The sequence below is a fragment of the Mustela putorius genome, unplaced genomic scaffold (assembly GCF_011764305.1).
Source record: "Mustela putorius furo isolate JIRA1106 unplaced genomic scaffold, ASM1176430v1.1 tig00000095_pilon_pilon_pilon, whole genome shotgun sequence".
Lineage (NCBI taxonomy): Eukaryota > Metazoa > Chordata > Mammalia > Carnivora > Mustelidae > Mustela > Mustela putorius.
Genome location: NW_025421280.1, coordinates 8,021,753 through 8,040,965, shown reverse-complemented (window position 1 = coordinate 8,040,965; position 19,213 = coordinate 8,021,753). Strand labels below are relative to the sequence as shown.

The 19,213-nt window shown below is 40.7% G+C and overlaps 1 protein-coding gene across 18 annotated transcripts in view; it reads right to left on the bottom strand.

The window, feature by feature from the left end:
* Positions 1-19,213, bottom strand: part of MAGI1 (membrane associated guanylate kinase, WW and PDZ domain containing 1) — a 636,195-nt gene that overhangs the window by 105,260 nt on the left and 511,722 nt on the right. For all 18 annotated transcript variants that reach the window (XM_013053627.2, XM_004738316.3, XM_004738317.3 and 15 more), the window contains exons 4-5: positions 10,681-10,887; positions 2,386-2,587 (exon numbers count right to left, since the gene is read on the bottom strand). In XM_013053627.2, coding sequence (XP_012909081.2) covers positions 2,386-2,587; positions 10,681-10,887 — 409 coding nt within the window. The remainder of the gene's footprint in view (positions 1-2,385; positions 2,588-10,680; positions 10,888-19,213) is intronic.

The window sequence follows — 19,213 nt, the reverse complement described above, 5'->3', positions numbered from 1 at the left end:
TCTTTAGTATCTTAACATGTTAGATTATATTTAGGAATTTTTCACATACTAAACCAATCTTGCATCCCTAGGATAATGGTTATGGTGTATACTTCTTCCCCCCCCCCACTAAGATTTTTATTTATTTATTTATGTTAAGAGAGAGAGAGAGAGGAAGAGAGCATGCGTGCCAGCAGGGGAAGGCAGAGGGAAAGAATCTCCAGCTGTCCAGGAGGCTCTGAGGGGAGCATGAAGTCCAATGCACGGCTCAATCCTAGGACCCCGAGATCATGACCTGAGCCAAAACCAACAGTCAGACGCTCAACTTTTTGAGCCAGCCAGGTGCTCCAAGTCTGCAGTTTTCTAAAATAGACTGGACTATCCTAGTCCTTGTTTGCTTTTGGTAACAAGGTAACAACAGCTTCATAAACATAATTTGCTAAGTGTTCCTCTACTTCTGAAGGAGACTGCTTAGAAAGGTAATTCTTTGAGCCTTTCTCCAGTGAAAACATCTGGTCCTGGAGATCTCTTTTTCATGAGTTTTTAAATGACAAATTCATTTTCCTTAATAGTTATAGAGCTTAGTTAAGTTATCTATTCCATATTGGATGAGTTGTGGTCGTTCGTACTTCTCACGAAATTGTTCCATTTTATCTAAGTTGTCAAATTTATGTGTGTATATTTGTCGGCAACACTCTCTGATTACCTTTTAATGTCTTCAGGGTCTGCAGTAATTCCCTGTTTAATTCCTAATGCTGGTAATTTGTGTCTTCTCTAATTTTTTTTCTTTGTCAGTTTCGCCTTGTTTTTATTCACTGAACAGCAGACCTTCAACTTCTATCTAGTTGCATATAATAGATTTACTTATATTTTTATCTATAGTTTAATTGGCCATTTCTTTTTCTTTTGTAGTAGTACATAAAACTGAGGTAAATCTTGAGAGGATCCTGATAATAGAGCCAAAGTGCAGCATTTTAAAAATTAACTATTACTCATTAAAAAATTATATTATCTTAGATTTTTTAGAACGGTTACGACTATTTTTCCATTTTTAGTAAAGGTTCTTTTTAAATGTTTAACTTTAATAATATGTATTATATATGTATATGTATATATGTGTGTGTATATACATATACACACATGAGTATGTATAAGTTTTATAATTTTGAGAGACTTTTCATATCCATATACAGCAATCCCCCCGCTTATCCACAGGGGCTAAATTTCAAGACCTCCAGGAGATGCCCAAAACTGTAGATAGTACCGAATCCTACAAATACCATATCTTTTCCTACTTATACATACCTATGATGAAGTTTAATTTATAAATTAGGTACAATAAGAGATTAACAATAATAGTAAAAGAGAACAATTATAATAAATGATTAAAAATTATATGAATGTGGCCTCTCTCTCTCAAAATATATCTACTCACCCTTCTTGAAATGACGTGAGATGACAAAATGTCTACGTGGTGAGATGAAGCATTGTGAATGACATAAGCATTGTGATGTAGCATTAGGCTACTACTGATCTTACAGTATGTCAGGAGGATCATCTGTTTCCAAAACACAGTGACCATAAGTAACTAAAACCATGGAAAGAGAGACTGTAGATAAGGGTGGGGGTGAGGGGGGTTTCCATATTCTCCAATTTTAATCCATGTACTTGTCCCATGTTTAAGAACAAAACCAACTTAAAATGGATCAGAGACCTAAAAGTAAAAAGTAAACTATAAAATTCTAAAACAAAGAGAGCAGAAAATGACAGCTGTATCACTTTGATTTAAGCAAAAATTTCTCAGCCAGCACACTAAAAAAACAAAGCCCACAGAGGAAAAACACTGATAAATCAGACTTCCTCAAAATTAAGAACTTTGGGCTCTTCAAAAGACACAGTCAAGACAATGAAAAGAAAACTTAGGCATGGGGAGAATGTTCACAAACCACCAAGATGATACAGGAATTGTATCCAGAATGTATGAAGAACTCCTAAAACATAACCAAAAGGAAAACAAAACAAAACGAAACAAGACAACCCTAGAACCCAAACAAGAAAAAATAAGCAGAGGATTTACCTCTTCTTAATGGCTCAATATATTCCCTTTTTTTTTTTTCTTTTAAGGTTTTATATGCTATGCCATTATATATATATACACCAAATGTGGCATCCCACTCTTTAGGGAAATTATGAACCTTATTCTGCTTCAAGGTCCTCAGACTCAAGGATTAGGATGCTCTGCTAATTGTTTTTCTCGACAAAGCTGGCTAAATTGTGTAAAAGCCTACCATGAGCCTGTGACCAGTCTTTTTAGATGTCATTGACCAGCACAGCCACTAGAGATGGGAAGGAAGGGGAATGAGAGAAAGGAAGAGAACTTCAGGGAGGAGGAACGGTATACTTTACTCTATAAAATAGACTTCTCCATTTTCGGTGTAGGCCATCTCCCAGTTCTCAGGTAGAGGACCTAAATTATCCTCTGCACAAAGAGGTAGGTATTGAGGGAACTTCTGAGAAGCGTCCGTGATGGGAGCAGCAGCGATGCCACTATTCACAGGCGGTAGTGCTGTTTCTTGGAGAGTGTGCTCTTCTTGGTCACCAGAATCGGCTGTGAAATCACAGAGAGATGGAGAGAAGGAAAAAAAAAAATTCATCAATCATATCCCAAACCGGGGAGTTCACTACTGTCCACATCTATATCCTTAAAAGCCCTCACTCTTTCCTAATTGCTGGCTATCAACTCTACTCCATTTTATGTAGTTGGAAGTTCTTTCCAGAGAAAATATCAAAATGACATACCACATTTATTATACCTGAAGAGAAAGATCTGCTCAAATAATGCATTGCTCAAAATCTTAGACATGCCAAAGAAGAAACAAATTCATGACTCAAAACCTTGAGTCTCTTATACTAATAAGGCCATTGAAACACAGACGGAGCCATACTCCTGCTCTTAGGTTCCATGTGGTTTCATGACCCAGCGGGCGTTGGAGGGCAAGAACAAAGTCCATGCTGAAAACACAGTGTCGATGGCATCCTAACCATTTTTGTATTGATTATTTAAAATATTCCTGGTAGACAGTGGCAAAGATCAAAGACTGACACATCAAACTGGAAAGTATATAAAACTTTAGACTATAGACACAGCTATACCAGTGAGTCAGATTTGAGCCTCTTTTGGAAAAGTGACGGGAATGTTCCTGTGAAAACCACGACAGTTCCCCCCAGAACAGGATCATGTGGGTGGACTAATCTGACTTGGGTCTTAAAAGAAGACTCTAAGTACATGAATCTCCTTGCCTTCTTATTAACTGGAAACATCACAAGGCGATGTCATCCAAGTATCCACAAACGGCACTGTTGACATTCTGGCTGAATTTTTATAGAGGCCAAGAATATTAAACATCATTCTCCATGGGGCTTTAAAACATAATAATCAGGGGTTGTAGTTATTTTCTATCTCCCACAGTAATTCTCCAGTAGACATTTCTGAATCCTGAAAGCAGACCGAGGAATAATAAAAGGCTGCTTTCCAATCTTTCTCTGATGAGTAGCGCCCAATGATGCACATGAGAATGAAGGTAATTCAGCATTTGGATGGAGAACATGTCGAGCTTCTTAAACAAGCATCTCCACCAAAGATACACACCATCGAAGAGGCTGCCCTGCATCTCTCCCATCTCTTCTTAGAAACCCTTCTCAGACCTCCCTTTGGAAATCTGTCCATTCAAGGTCATGGTGGTCTAGGTGTGGACTGACTTAAACCAACTCCTAGGTCATGTGCTGGTTCTAAGTCACATTATCACTCTTGCCTTTGTGACAGTATTGGGCACATGATCCAAAGCAAACCTGTGAATGCCAGGCGTAGAAGTGTTTGCTGGGATTATTCTTAAGGTGATTCTCACGCTGTAGGTGCTGGTGGCATTCTGGACACAGCTTGGCAAGACCTGACTTAGAATTAAGCCTACATAGAGGAAAGGCAGAAAGGAAAGATAGAGAAAGTCACCAAATGGCCCTAATTGAGCCACCGATTCCATGTACTCCTGGCCTCTTCAACTGCTTGATCCCCTAAATTCTTGCTTAAACCAATGTGTTTGCTTGCTTAAAACAATTTGTAGCCATGACTGCAGATTAAGAAAGCAATTAGAATTCTGAAGCAGAAAAAGGAAATTAGGCCAACATGGAAGAAATATTTTGAAATTTCTGATCAATTAAAAAAAAATAAATTCCAAACTTGGCAAGATCCAGAAGAGTCGCCTGTAGTTCTCTAGGAGCCAACGTATATTCATTTCTGATGTTTTTAGAATGTACACTCCTCACCAGTCAGTGGCTGTAACGATCACCTGGAGAGATGCTAACATGCAGATTCAGACTCCCTACGACAGAGAACAGGTTTGGGAGAAGGTTCCAAAACGTGCATGTTGAAAGCACCCAGGTATGAGAATATACTTGGAGGATGGAGGTAACGAATTCTCAAAAGAATCACTAGAACCTTCAGCTTCTAGGAGGGATTTTGTCCTCCTGCCAGAGTACGGAGCAAATGCCTGCATCCACAGTGCCAGGACAGAGGCACAAATGGTAGGTCTGGAGGAAGCACTAGAGAGAGTGCAACCTGTCTGAGCAGAGCAGGGAACTCAGTGCCAGGTAATCAGCATCCTGAGGAAAAGTGGATTCAGTGTTTCTGGATCTCTGATTTTTTCTTTTTCTTTTTTAAGATTTTTATTTATTTATTTGACAGAGAGAGAGAGAGAGAGATAGAGAACACAAGCAAAGGGACCATCAGGCAGAGGGAGAGGGGAAGCAGGCTCGCCACTGGGCAGGGAGCCTGATGCAGGACTCAAACCCAGGACCCTGGGATCATGACCTGAGCTGAAGGCAGCTGCTTAATTGACTGAGCCACCCAGCTCCCCAGATCTCTAATTGTTCAGGAGAAAGTAGGAATGTCTATTTTTATGCAAAAACTCCTAATATTTCTATCACAATTCCTTAAAAACAAACAAACAAAAGGCAATATGGCATGTCCAAAAAAATAAAATAAAATAAAAAAGAGAGAGAGGGAGAGAGAGAGAGAGAGAGAGAGAGAGAAATTAGTTATAAGCATTAACTTAAGAGCCAGACTATCTGACTTTGAATCCTGGCCTCACCTGTTATTAATGTGGGCAACACACTTAATTAACCTCTATATGCCTTGGTTTCCTCATCTATAAAATGGGGATAACCACAGCAAGCCCACAGGATTGTGGGGAGACTGCATGAATAAAGCACTCAGGACAACATCTCGTACACAGTTAACAGGATTTGTTAGCTGTCCCCATCATCAGTTTCTTCATCAACATTATTAATCCTAATAATCCTAATCCTAATCCTAACCTTTGTCTCCAGGTCAGATCTGGCCCTCAGGAAACTGGCAGGAAAAAAACAGATGTGACATCAGACAACAGACCAAATCAGAGATCTGCCTGTTTTAGCTGTGTGACCTCGGAACAAATTACCTTTCTGAGCATCTGTTTCCTCATCTGTAAAATGGAAATGACGCATAAGCCATGAGAACTAAAGGACTGAGGACACACAAAATGCTTGCCAATGTGCCTGGCACTTGGTGTGGGCATCTTGGGTGCTCGGGACTGGGACCTGCTTCCGGAAATGCAAATGTACCAGAGCCAGTGATCATCTTTTCACCCAATCTTTAAGAGCTAGAGAAGTACCAGGACAATGAATGACATTCAATAATTTTACCTAAGAATTTTAATTAACCCATTTTATTTTTAAGAAAGATTTTATTTATTTATTTGACACAGAGAGAGAACAAAAGTAGGGGGAGCAGCAGAGGAAGAAAGAGAGATAAGTAGGCTCTCCACTGTACAGGGAGCCCGATGTGGGGCTTGATCCCAGAGATCAAGACCCGAGCCGAAGGCAGAGGCTTAGCCGACTGAGCCACCCAGAGGCCCCAATTAACCCATTTTAATAGAAACTGGATATAAGAGGGAAAGAGTTGTGGCAATAGGTGGGACCTAAATAGGAGATGGTTCAGCTTAACAATAAGTATATATAATTTATGTTAAAAAGAAAGAAAGAAAGAAAGAAATCCCTGCTAGTGTTCCAAAACCTCAACTATGGGAAAGGAATATTAGCATAATGGTAAAATATCTAAGTAACTGTAATTTCCTAAGGAAAAATGAAAATTATCCAATTTTTTTTTATTTTATATATTTTCCATGTCTTAAAAAATGCTTGAGGTATGATTGACGTAAATATATTTTAAAATATTTTATTTATTTATTTGACAATGAGAGAGAGAGAGATCACAAGTAGGTGGAGAGGCAGGCACAGAGAGAGGGAAACAGGCTCCCTTCTGAGTAGAGAGCCTGATGCAGGGTTCGATCCCAGGACTGTGAGATCATGACCTGAACCGTGAACCGAAGGCAGAGGTTTAACCCACTGAGCCACCCAGATGCCCCTTAAATATAGATTTTTTTATTGAAAGATTTTTTTTTTTTTAGCTTCACTGAGGTACAACTGACAGAACTGTACGATATTTAAAGGATACATTGTAACGATTTGCTATGTGTATACACTGCCCAAGGATTCTTCCTATCTAACTGATTAACCAAAATAAAGCTATAGATATTTAATGTAAACAGTTTGACATGTTTGGCTTTCTGTGCCTTCTTTCCAGTTCAACAGAGCCTTAAACAACCTCATTCTCTCAAAGAAAATGAAAAGTCCAACAATGGGAGAACCGGCGACAAAGTGCAGACTTACGAATTCATCGTCCTACTCATGGCTTTGATTTTGACATGTGCTCTGATTTTAAGAAAATCTTTCATTTGATCTACCAAACATGGAGGAGCGCTGCTATCACTCTCTGACAAAAGGTTGCCAGTGGATCCAAACAGGATAGGGGAAAGGGACGACTGGAACACAGGCTGGATGGGGAATCAGGAAGCCTGGTTCTCCTGCTGTCTAGTGGGGGGCGTGCCCTGTTCCTCAGTGTTCCCGTCTACAAAATGTGGAAGGTAATGCCTAGGTTGCTAAGCTCTCAACATTTCCAGGTGGTTTGGGGGATACGTGTGAAAATGACTTATAAACCATAAAAGAACATAAATAACTTTTTCATGTATAATAAGTAAGAAGTTTCCAAATATTAAATACACATATGCATACTTGGGGCCTTGTGAAGGTGACTCATGTCAGACATACATTTCTGGAGCGTGTATCACATGCCCCCAACTTTTAGCAGTAGGTGCCATCTCTGACGGTGTACAGAGCTAATAAACTTGATTTAAAACACACAGAGCACACCGGATGAGCATGCAGGCTCTGAAGTCAGATTTTGGGGTTGAAATGACAGCTTTGACAGTCACTGGCTTTGTGATCTTGGACAAGCTATTAGACCTCCCTCATATATGTGTAAAAAGCTTAGCAAAGTGCCTGCCACATAGCCCTGAGAAACATTAGCTCCTAAAATAATATCATCTCTTGACATTCCAAAGCAATGTTTTATCATTGCCTACTAATGGAAGAGAAGCGTCAGCAACCTCATGTTCAATAACAGGGGGGCTGCTGGGAGGAAAATAAAGCCTCGGAACACAATTAAATAACCTTTGATGTCTCCTGGAGGGGGTTAATGGACGAACCATCTACTTTTTAGCTGTGGTGGTTTGGTACAGATTTTCTAAGCTGTCTAAACAAGGTCCTTATACAAATGCTTTTATTTAGCGTTAAGCAACTGTGTGCTTTGGTCAGCAATATAACTCTACCTTCAGGAAGCACACATAAAGAGTGTTCATTCTCAAGGACTCATGTAGGTCCATAATTGAGGCACACTGTGTAGAAGACTGGCCTATTGCTTCATGCTCAACAGTCAGTTCTGGAAGTATCTGGGGGTAGTATCTGGAATGGGTTCCTCGTTGTTCAGCTCTTGCCTCAGTCACTGACAAGAGGAAGGGATTGCGGCCACCAAAGCAGAAGTCAGTTAAGAGAGCAGCAATAGCATGTTAATTAAAAATATCCCAGTAAATATTTTTAATACCTCCACTGTGTTTCTCTATTTGTATATGAAACTCATTTCTTTATCATAACTCTCCCAACCAGGAGCCAAGACCTCATTATATTACTGTCACTCTATGCTCCAAGAGGCTCATGAATTGCTACTTCAAGCGGTTCAGAGAGCAAAAATGCTTTGACACAGCTAGTTTGATACACATATCATAGACTGGGTAGTGTCAATTATCTGAAAGAATTTATATGAGTTAGGGTATGACAGGTTGTCAGCTGTCAGAGTTGTAGCATGGTAAATGAGAAGGCATTTACTCAACATACTGAGGATGCCCATCACACGTATATCTGAAGATCATTTCTCTCTGCATCCTACTGACTTTCTTGGTGTTAAGGACAGGAGGCTGAGGAAGACAATAAGGTGCCACCTGGCTTTTGTGTGGGGGTGTGCGGAAGGAATGATCAGATTGGTTTCGGCAATTGACAAATTGAGCCCCAAAGTTTTTCTTCGATGCCAGAATTTCTAGGGAGTATTCAGTGGGGTCAGAATACCTGAGGTGTAGCCTTTAGAGACCAAGATTTATAGTAGCTAGTACCAGGAAGAGCATTAAAACCTATAGTCAACAACTCCTACTTTATTCCTGCTTCATAGCCAGAAACCTACTTAATAAATAGAGAAGAAATAAGGGCACACACATTTCCTGGGGACCATCCAGTCCACATGGCAGAACGATTCCTGTGCACATCACTCTGAAAATCTTATTTCTGTGCCCACAACTATGTTTTGGGTTATATTATGATTTGCTATCCTTATTTGGTGAAAGATCAAGACATTATAATGTTAGCTACTTTTTTAAAGAAATATTAACTTTTTTTTCATAATCTGTTTTCCTATCAGCAAGGACTATTATACACGAATCAAGTATTTCTAAGTAATTGAAATGAGCTGATTTCAATAAATGCATATGCAAAAGATTGTAAATTTCTCCTAGCTATTACAACTATAGGTTAGCCCCTGGCCTAACCATTCTAATTGGAAAATGGAAATTTTTTTTTTTAAAGATTTATTTATTTATTTGACAGACAGAGATCACCAGTAGGCAGAGAGGCAGGCAGAGAGAGAGAGGAGGAAGCAGGCTCCCTGCTGAGCAGAGAGCCCGATGCGGGACTCGATCCCAGGACCCCGAGATCATGACCCGAGCCGAAGGCAGCGGCTTAACTCACTGAGCCACCCAGGCGCCCCGGAAATTTTTTTTGAATCCAGTTCTTGGGAGCTGTAAGGGGGAAGTTAGTTATGATTTAACCTTAACCATTTCACATGTGATAGAAGTCAGATAGTACATTTATAATAAGAAAACTACCAAGAACCAACAAGCTAGAATAACAAAGTAGGTCTCCACTTCTTTATTCAATGCCTCTTGCAGAAGGAGTGGTTACTGTTAGGACAACAAAACCATCAGAAATTATCTTAATTGTCATCTTGAAGAATTTTAGGCTTCTGACTTAATGACTTAGAAAACTTCAGAAGAGGTCTATACAGGCTCTAGAAACCATTTGGCTAATACAAGCATTTTCCTAAATATCCTATTAGCTTTGCTAACGCAATACAGACTTTAATTAATTTCCCCTTTATTGGAATTGAGTCTAATCAAGTAATTACTGAAGTGTGGTGATGTCAGGAAAGGTTACTAGGAGAGGGTTAGATCTCATATGCTGCAAATAGATAACTTCTCCATAGCGATACTCTAAAATATTGAAGAAATTAGTTAAGCAGAAGAAAAACAGGAGAAACAAGCTTTCGTCAAAGTCACCATATTACAAACTGGATTGACAAATGTCTGGTACAGTTGCGACACCTTGAGTTACGACCTAAGGTCAGACCCCCATAAAGCGAAAAATATTTTTGAACAGTTCTGGGTCACTACACTAACTCAGGAAATATACATCGTAACCTCTGTGAATGGTGCCCCTAAGAACTGTGCAAGACACAGTCTGCAACTGTCTTACCCAGAGGCATTGTCCTTGAAGATCCCCTCATAAAACACAGCATACCTAAGCTTGGGGGCAGATGGTCCTGAATGTATATTTAAATGTATAATGCAATGAGCAATATATGCTCTGTAACATAGAATGCATATGTCAGATATAATCAAGTATTTATTATTTTTCCATCTTTCTCCATTTGGGGGCAAAAAACTGCACCAGGTAACTGAACACAGTATATAGTTCAATTACAATCTCTATTTACAAAGGTAGGAGACAAAAGGATGCTGCTAGCCTTCCATATGACATCAACAGATACTGAACTGTTAAACAAATTCTCATATTTCCCTTTATAGGTCATCAGGCATAATTATGGAGCAGTGTCAAGGCCAAGAAATAAATGAACAAAATACAAATATCCTTAAAATATCGTTTTGAAGAGAAGGAAACAATGCTGATTATTCTTGATTCCCTTCTACAGACATTTCCCTCTAGCCCCTTTAAGATATGTGGGTGAAGTTAAAATAATCCTGCAAAGAAGCATGAAAAATAGATCAGGGAAAATAGCACCTCTTCCCCAAGCCTTGCATGGTCAGTTCGAATTTCGTCAACCCTTCCAAGTGGTTCTTGAGAACAGACCCCTTCTCTTCGCTCTCCACCAAAGCCTCGCACCACCCCTTCCCCCAAATCCATTGAAGGGGAAGGTAGTCTGGTCTTTACCTGTAAAGCTACTGTTCATTTCAGGAACATCATCCTCCTCCTCGTTCTCCGCATGGACTATGCCAGCATTTTGCATATCATTGTAGGACTTGGTTCGCTTTGGGGTTGACTGCTTGGAGCCAGACTGAAGGCTTTGCAAGGCATCCGTCGTGATCACTTTCCCACTGACTGGCTGGCTAGGAGGTTTGGGTGTCCCATAATAGTTTCCTAGGTGATGGAGAGACACATTTGCATGTTTTAGAAAGAATACTTTGTGTTTTTTTTTTTTTAAGACTTTACATCTGAATCTCTCAGTACATTAAAAAAAAAATTTTTTTTTAAACTAGAAAACCAGAACACACTGTATTTCATTTCTGGAATAGGTCACAAGAGATGTTGTTCCTACCCAGCTAGACATGATGATTTCCGAAGTCAGGAGGAAAACTGCATTATTTCATTGCAAAGAACCTACTACTAGGGCTAAAAACAAAGCCAGCTGTACTGAATACCAAAACTTCATCCTCATTACATTTGAAATTCAATTGGTCACCTTTTTATATATATGCACCAGCATAATGCTGAATCCAATTTAGAGTTCGCTTCAGAGAAAATAAAAAATTCATTATGGCCAGCACCCATACACGCCTACAAAGTCAAGGTCACTTTCCCTTAATAAGGGGACTCCTTAAGAGGGAACCAGAGCACTATATAAAAAGGAGGATGGTGAACACCACGTGGCACGTCTTTAGCTGAATGGCAGGCTTGACTCTCAGGGTCATGTGGGGTGGGAGTAAACCCTTGCCAAGTTTTAACAGAAAACTGTGTCAATGGTGGCATGGTGGCCACTGTTTTAGGAAATGTCCATTTCACTTTTAGGCACTTTTCCCAACATTTGACTCAGTGCGTTAAGTGATTCTGAGCAGTACCTGGAGGGATTTTTACATTTTATTATTTTAATAAGTGTTTATATTTTTAATGTGGACCAAAAGAAAAAATCTAGCTCTACTAAGTTATAGTAGTTACAATAAAGTTTACTTTTAAAATTAAAGAGAAAAAGCAATATTTTTAAAGTGATTTTTTTATTTTAAAAGGCAACTATATATAAGAAAAGGTAATTAATTGAATAAGAATAGTAATGGCAGTGATTAGAGTTTCTTTTTGAAAACTTAAGATAAAAATGTTATTTTAAAGAATATTTCAAGTAAGTAATAGATAGTATGTTCAGATATGGACAAAGCCATAAAGGTGATTCATGAACAGCCAAAGTTTGAAAAATAAGCTTATAATCAATAATATGAAGTGACTATATGACAAAAAAATCAGCACTAGAATGCCACTAATCCACTCACCAGCACACATCTTCTAAAGGAAGGTCAGAAAGATAAATGACACAGAGTCCTTCAATAAATCCTAAGCAATGTTTGTAATTCTTTGCTTACTAAAGTAGAATTTATACATAATATCAAATCTTGCACACTGCTTCTTCCCAAGGACTCCCCCCACTGTCTAACCTCAGTACATGATTACATAAAATACACTATATAACACAAGCACAAAAGCAAAAGGAGACAGTAACATGTTGCTCTGAATGAAACACACGGGTATTCAAGAGCTGGCTTCTACTGAGCCTTTGTTTTATAATTAAAATTTATTTTTATTACTATTATTTCTTTAAAATATTGTGAGCCATCACTTATGAATATGCACACCCACTTTCTTTGACAGTGGTGTGACCGTGTGTGTCAGCAGGAAAAACTAATCACACCTGTTAAAACATGCAGTAGACTAATGGGTACCATGTTTGATTTGAAGGACACCAGAATGAAACCTACAAAACACAATGTGGAGGCTTATGCTCAACTCAATTATCAGTTCTTTTCACAAAAGATGATGGTATCAATTTCTTCAAAACATCTGTCAGGTTTCTAACTTAAAGGTACAGGTGATGAATACAACCAACTTGGAGAAAGGCATCCCATGTATGTTTTTAGAGGCTAACATGTGTTGCAAGGAAGAATTAAGGAGCACACATATGAACCAAGACTCTTCTTGCATTTCTTTCTTTTTTTTTTTTTTTAAAGATTTTATTTATTTATTTGACAGAGATCACAAGTAGGCAGAGAGCTGAGCAGAGAGCTTGATGCAGGGCTCAATTCTAGGACCCTGGGATCACGACCTGAGCCTAAGGCAGAGACCCAACCCATTGAGCCACCCAGGCGCCCCAACTTCTTTCTTTCTTTTTTTTTTTTTTAACTTCTTGCATTTCTATAGAGTTTACATCTAAGGACATCCCATATCTTTGCTGAAGTTGAAAGGAGGCCACAGTGTTGACCTTTTCGTGAACTGAAGACTATTAATGTGGTTAAGTAAGTAAAACAGCTAACTATTTAAAAAATATCTTTACATGGGAGGGAAAAAAAGGAAAGACAAACTCCAATGAATTTAATTCTAACTCCTTCTGATCACTAATCTACCCAAGTATCATGTGTATTTTTGAGTTGGAAGTAAACAAGTCCCAGTGTCTATGTGAAGACTCCTCCACTGAAATATGGGACCAAAGGATGGGCCCCTTTATTCATAATTTTATAATTACAATTTTACAAACATAATCACTCACTTTCAGTGCCATGAAGCCAAAGCAACAATCAGGAAACTATTCTCACTTGAAAAATCAATGACAAAAATAAATGTTTGGAAAACAAAAGTTCTACCCAAATTTGACAAATATGTGTGGATTTTCCTCAGTTTTCAAGTTCAGAATCTTTCTTAATAAATGATTAGCAGATTTCTCAATGAAGTTATAAACTCCCCCAAAGAGCCCACTTATTCATAGTTATTTCCTATTCCTGAAAATTAGTTTAAGATGGCAGACCCCCCCAAAAAGTACCTATTCTTTGGCTGACCATTCACAATGGCTATTGTCAAAGACACACTATTGCGTGAGGAATGTCATTCAGGTTAACCTAAGGTGTGGACATGAGTGGTATCTAGCACACCAAAGCAGAAAAGAGACAGTTTAGGCTTCCAAATCCTAACTGGCTCTGCGATTCTAGGCATTTAACCATTAAAGAGACAAACAAAAAGCCCTCTTTGTTCTCTTCTGTAAAACTGGCATTCTAAGAATAATTCATTTTTTAAAAATTCAGCATTTTCATTTTTTTTATTATGTTACATTAGTCACCATACAGTACTTCATTAGTTTTTGATGTAGTGTTCCATGCTTCATTGCTTGCGTACAACACCCCATGCTCCATGCAATACGTGCCCTCTCTAATACCCATCACCAATCTAACCCATTCCCCCCACCCCATGTCCTCTGAAACCCTCAGTTTCCCAGAGTCCAGAGTTTCTCATGGTTTGTCTCCTGCTTTGATTCCCCACCTGTTCATTTTCCCCCTCCTTCTCCTGAATACCTCCTTTCTATCTAGAGCACCTGTTTGGAGGATAAAAGGAGATGGTCCACTGAAAGCCTCTAACCTACACCAAAGTCTGCTACTACACCGAGCCTTGAGGACTGCTCCTTAATGTTCACAGCTTGTTTCAAATCTCTCAAAGGAGCTCATTCCACCGTGTTGGAAGGATTAACAAGGCATTGTGTCTCAGGTGCCTGCCACAAGATAACTCAATACTCTTCCTTTACTCTTGTAAAGGAACAAGCAAAAGAACCTGCCAATGATGAAAGAGCCTTGGGCAAGGTTTTAACCCTCAGTCTAATACACCCTCTGTGAGACTGAAATGACAGCCTAAGTGACCCCAGGATTATTATGAATATCAAATTATTTAACTTTCTCAAAGGTACCGTGTAAACTATAAGGGGTTATAAATGGGAAACGGTGCAATTACTTAAATCCCTCCAGCATTTCTTATTACCCATATTGCCTACAAATGTTACAGAAAAGCTTATTTCCAGGAGTTCTCTAACTACAGGGAGTTCAACTTTCCTTCACAGATACATTTTTCCCCCATGTATTCTAAAAAATCATTTGAATTACTCCCTAACATAAAAATGGAGGTTGTTTTTTTTTTTTAAATTTAAAAGACTTTATTTATTTGACAGAGAGAGCACAAGCAGGTAGAGCAAGAGGCAGAGGGAGAGGGAGAAGCAGACTCCCCGCTGAGCAGAGAGCCCAATACAGGGCTCGATCCCAGGACCCTGGGATCATGACCTGAGCCGAAGGCAGGTGCTTAACCCACTGAGCCACCAAGGCACCCCAAAAATGGATTGTTTCTGATTAAAATCTGGATATACTGAGAAGTGCTACACAACAAAGCATAAGCTCTGGTTCCTTGGATTCTGTCCATTCCAGGCAATGTTGATGACAAGTGTGTGATCATGGCCAATTCACCTGGAACACACTAGTTGCATTAAGGATTTCTGCAGAGAAGCTGTTCTCTTACCCTGGGTGCGTCCCTGTCCTTGCCAGGTCAACATCTTGGCCCCAGTCAAGAACAGCCTCCTGAAGGCTGATGCAATGTGAAACCATGGGTGTACAAAGGGACTAGGGCACAGCAGGGAGGGGAGAAAACCTAAAACTTCAAAACAGCTTTGGTAAGTCACGGATTGGTCTTAGTGATGTGATTCTGGGTGAATGTGGTTTTGGTCTCCGGACTTGTGGTGGGTGGGGTTATGCCAAAATCCCATGTTGCCTTCACCATGGGATGGGCAAGATGGGTGGTGCACTTGCCATCGGCCAGTCACCACGGGTTCCACTGCCTCGATCTGCCCTCTTTACTTTCCAAGTCTAGCTGCCTGGCCCTGGGCAGGTCCCACACGACTCATCAAGTCTCCACGCTGGTCAGCACTGGGCCACACCTAGTCACGGTAGACCGCAAACTTACAGATGGTACAGGCAAGAGACTCCCTGTGAGGAATACGCGCGGCATGTAATGCTATTAAAGAAAAATCATATGAAGAATTATAAGTGATTAAAAAATTAATTTGGGTTACCACCTAGCAGGCTTCACAGCTTCTGGGAGACACGAGCCTGACTGTCGTAGAGTCTCCACGTTAGCCAACACACACTTCCTGAGGTGGCCGGGCTCGCTCCCAAGTGGGAATGCATGTGTCTCTACAGCTATTTTCAAAACCGGCTCTACAATAAAACTTAACACGGATGGTGTCTGGGGAGGGAGGAGAGGGCAAGGGAAGACAGAGGAGGAAGCTGCTGCTGGCCTTAATTAACAGGCACAATCTTTGGCCATGACCAAGCCTAAGAAAATATTTTCTGACATGCATTTAGAAATTAATGGGGACAGCAAATCAATTTTTAGAGCTTGATAAAATATTTAAGGAGGACCGTAACCCTGAGTTTTAAGCCAGAATGAATCAAATCTATATGACCTCTCACTTTGTACAAGTTTAGTATTCATTCATTTCCCTAAAGAGAACTTTTTTTTTGGCGGGGGGGGGGGGAGGCAGGCACCATGCTAGACAGTAGAAATAAGATGTAAAGAGGGGACTAAAACGTGATCTTCACAAATGCTCTGTGTGGTCTACGTCAGTTTTCTTAAATGTCATGCAAACCATAAAGTTTAATTGCAATGGAGACTCTGGTTGACTGGGTCGCAAAAGGGCCCACGATTCTGAATTTCTAGCTAGGACTCACCAGCGAGGAGCACTGGACCACCCCTTGCATAGACAGCAGAGGGAACCAGGTCACAGAAAACCATTCCTCTTTAGTAGATGAGGAACGCGGAGGCCAACAGTGGCAGAAATGCCTGCCTGAAGAGTCAGGTCTGGACCTGGCTGGTCCAGGGTAAACAGGGCTCGGGTTCTTTGGACGCCGGTCTGTAATTCCACATGGGAGGTGGGTGGAGCAAGAGACACTTGTCTTCTTCCTACGGAACATGGTTTTGAAAATAAGCAGAACAGCACGGTAGTGAGTGCTGACATGCTGGAATCCATAGTATGCGTCTTCTATGGGGCAATATCGCCTCCAAGGACGCAAAAATGGGTTTGATTCTTCGGGGTGTGGAAGGATAAAAAACGCCTTCCTCTTTCTATGTGTAAAACGCAGAGGTACACAGAGTCCAGAAGGCCACAGACATCCCGCTTACCTGTTTTTGCCTAGCCTCAGGGTCATGGCACCAACCACCTGCTTGTCCTCAGAGACTGTACCTCTGACCCCCCCAACTAGATCAAAGCTGCCCTGAAGTGTCCTCGGGAAACCATGTGCCTCTCCTTCCCGATGCCCTTTGCTGTAATTATCACACAGCTGAGTTTGCCAATATCTGTCTTTACCTAGAGACCACAAGCACCAGGAGAGCAGCGACCACATCTGCTTGTGGACCACATTTCCAGGCCTGAGGCAGTGCCGGCACAGGCTGGCATGAGGAATTCTTTGGGAATGAGTCAATCCACAGGTAGGGACAGCACACAGGAACGCCAGCCCGGATGCGCCTCCACACCTCTCTTGCGGATCTGGTTTTTTTTTTAAGAGCATGACTCACCGCAGCCTCTTCCCAGTCCATCAAAATCACATCTCGCTGACTTCGGATCCGCGCTATTTCACTTTCCGCTTGCTTGCTCAGCACATGATGGTATCATTCCTACAAACGCCCATCACTTTCTTTTTACTCTTCCCTGGCTTACCTGCTCCACCCCACGGAACCATGATTTGCACACAAAGGAGGACAGTAAGCCACTGTCCTCTAATGAGAAGTTTGTTCTTAACACTGCCGTTTGGCTTTACACAGAAGACTGAAGAGGGTAATATAATTCAATAGCTTTGTGACCCTAAGCAAGGTAAGGGACCTCTCTCTTCACAGCCTCAGTTCTTATGGTATAAAGACAAGAACAGCACTCATCTAGCAGGGTTTTTTTGAGTGATGGACTCAGATACTACATACAAAGTACTTCACCATTGTGCTGGGAACAATGTTCGCATGTAATGAACCCTAGCAGTCTTAAGTGCCACCTACTGTTGGAGGCCAGTATAAGCTCTAAAAGCACAACCCATACATTCACTTACTCTCATCTTTATGGGGGAAAAAAAAAGACATTAGTAGTCCCATTTTCAGATGAAGAGGAGATTCACACAACATGTAAACGATGACTGGCACTTGCACACCCACTTGTCTGTCCCCAACATCGATGATGTCAACTCAGGAATCTCTAAGGATCTCAAAGCAGGGACTGGAGCAAAACTACCCTGATCGCAGCCTCTCCAGCTTCATATGCCAAGGAACAGCCAATCGCAGCACAGATTCCCTTTGGTTACTTTCATTATCAATAGAGAACATTCCACGGTGGAGTTTGCCAACAGAGCTTATCACCACAGACGGCTTCCAAGGCCTGCCAAAGAACAGGACCAAGACCGTCTCATTTTCCTCAATGACAAACAAGAACTCTCTTCACCCCTGCTTTATCTCTGTGTCCCCAAAAAGTATACTCTTGGCAGCTGCTTTTTGGTAGACCTTCTAGGAAGCAAAACAATAACATTATTGAAGGCTGACATCCCTCTCCCTCATTGACATGCAGAAATATGCAACCCATAACTCCAATTTGAAATGTCACACTGGCGCCTTACTTCCATGCTGGGGGAAAACCTTTGCGATGCCTAAAGTGTATACTCAGCCTCTTCTACCCAGAGGCATTTGTAAAACAGGCATGTTTGGAACCACACCCACTGAATAGTTCATCCCTTGTAAACCCTCTCCTAGAGAAGTCCCAAGGGCTGGCTGAAGCAGCAACCTGTCTCTCTGAGTGAAAATGTCAACAAGAAGGGAAAAAAGAAAGAAAAAGAAAGCAAAGCAAAAGCAAAGCAAGGCAAAGAGAGATGGTGCAGCTGATTTATTTTAAGCACCATATCCAATAAATTTGTTCATTGCCACAATTAGGAAGTCGGGCCAAGGAGGAAAGACACATTTATTTCTCTTTTCTTGGCCTTGATGTCAAATCTATCTAATGACAGAATGAGGCGTTGGTTCAAATTACAAAGCCGAGATCAGTTATGAGCTCCACTAATAACTTCTGTGCTTTGTGAGGGACAATAGTTAGACTGCTTATAGAGACAGGTGGGACCTCGATTCTGTTGGAGTAAATCCAACTCTTGGTATTAGAACTGGCGGTGCGTGGAAAGTTCCATCATGCTTTCCCAAGCCCCACCACCGAACCTGCCCTTTTCCAGTTTCTTATCTCAGCAAATGGTACCAGCATCTATCCAGTTATGTAAACAGAAACTAGGAGTCATCCTAGGATGACTACCGTCATGTGCATCTTCTACTCCTTCTTATGATAACTGATCCATTGCCAAGTCCAGCTTTTTAATCACATAAATATCTTAAGATTCAGTCCACTCATCATTACCACCACCATCACCATCACAGCCCAAAGCTAACTCCATCTAGGGTTGCCAGAGAAAATGCAGAACTAGATGTTCTATTGTTTTATGTGTTAAATCTAGCTATCTAACTCCAGCTCAACCATTAGAGCTCACTCCAATTATTACTTCTACAGGAAAAGCTTTTCCCCACTCCACAGAGATCAAATCTTCCCAACGTATAGTCTCTGCTACAGACCCTAGCGCACTCACAACTGTACACATATGTCTGT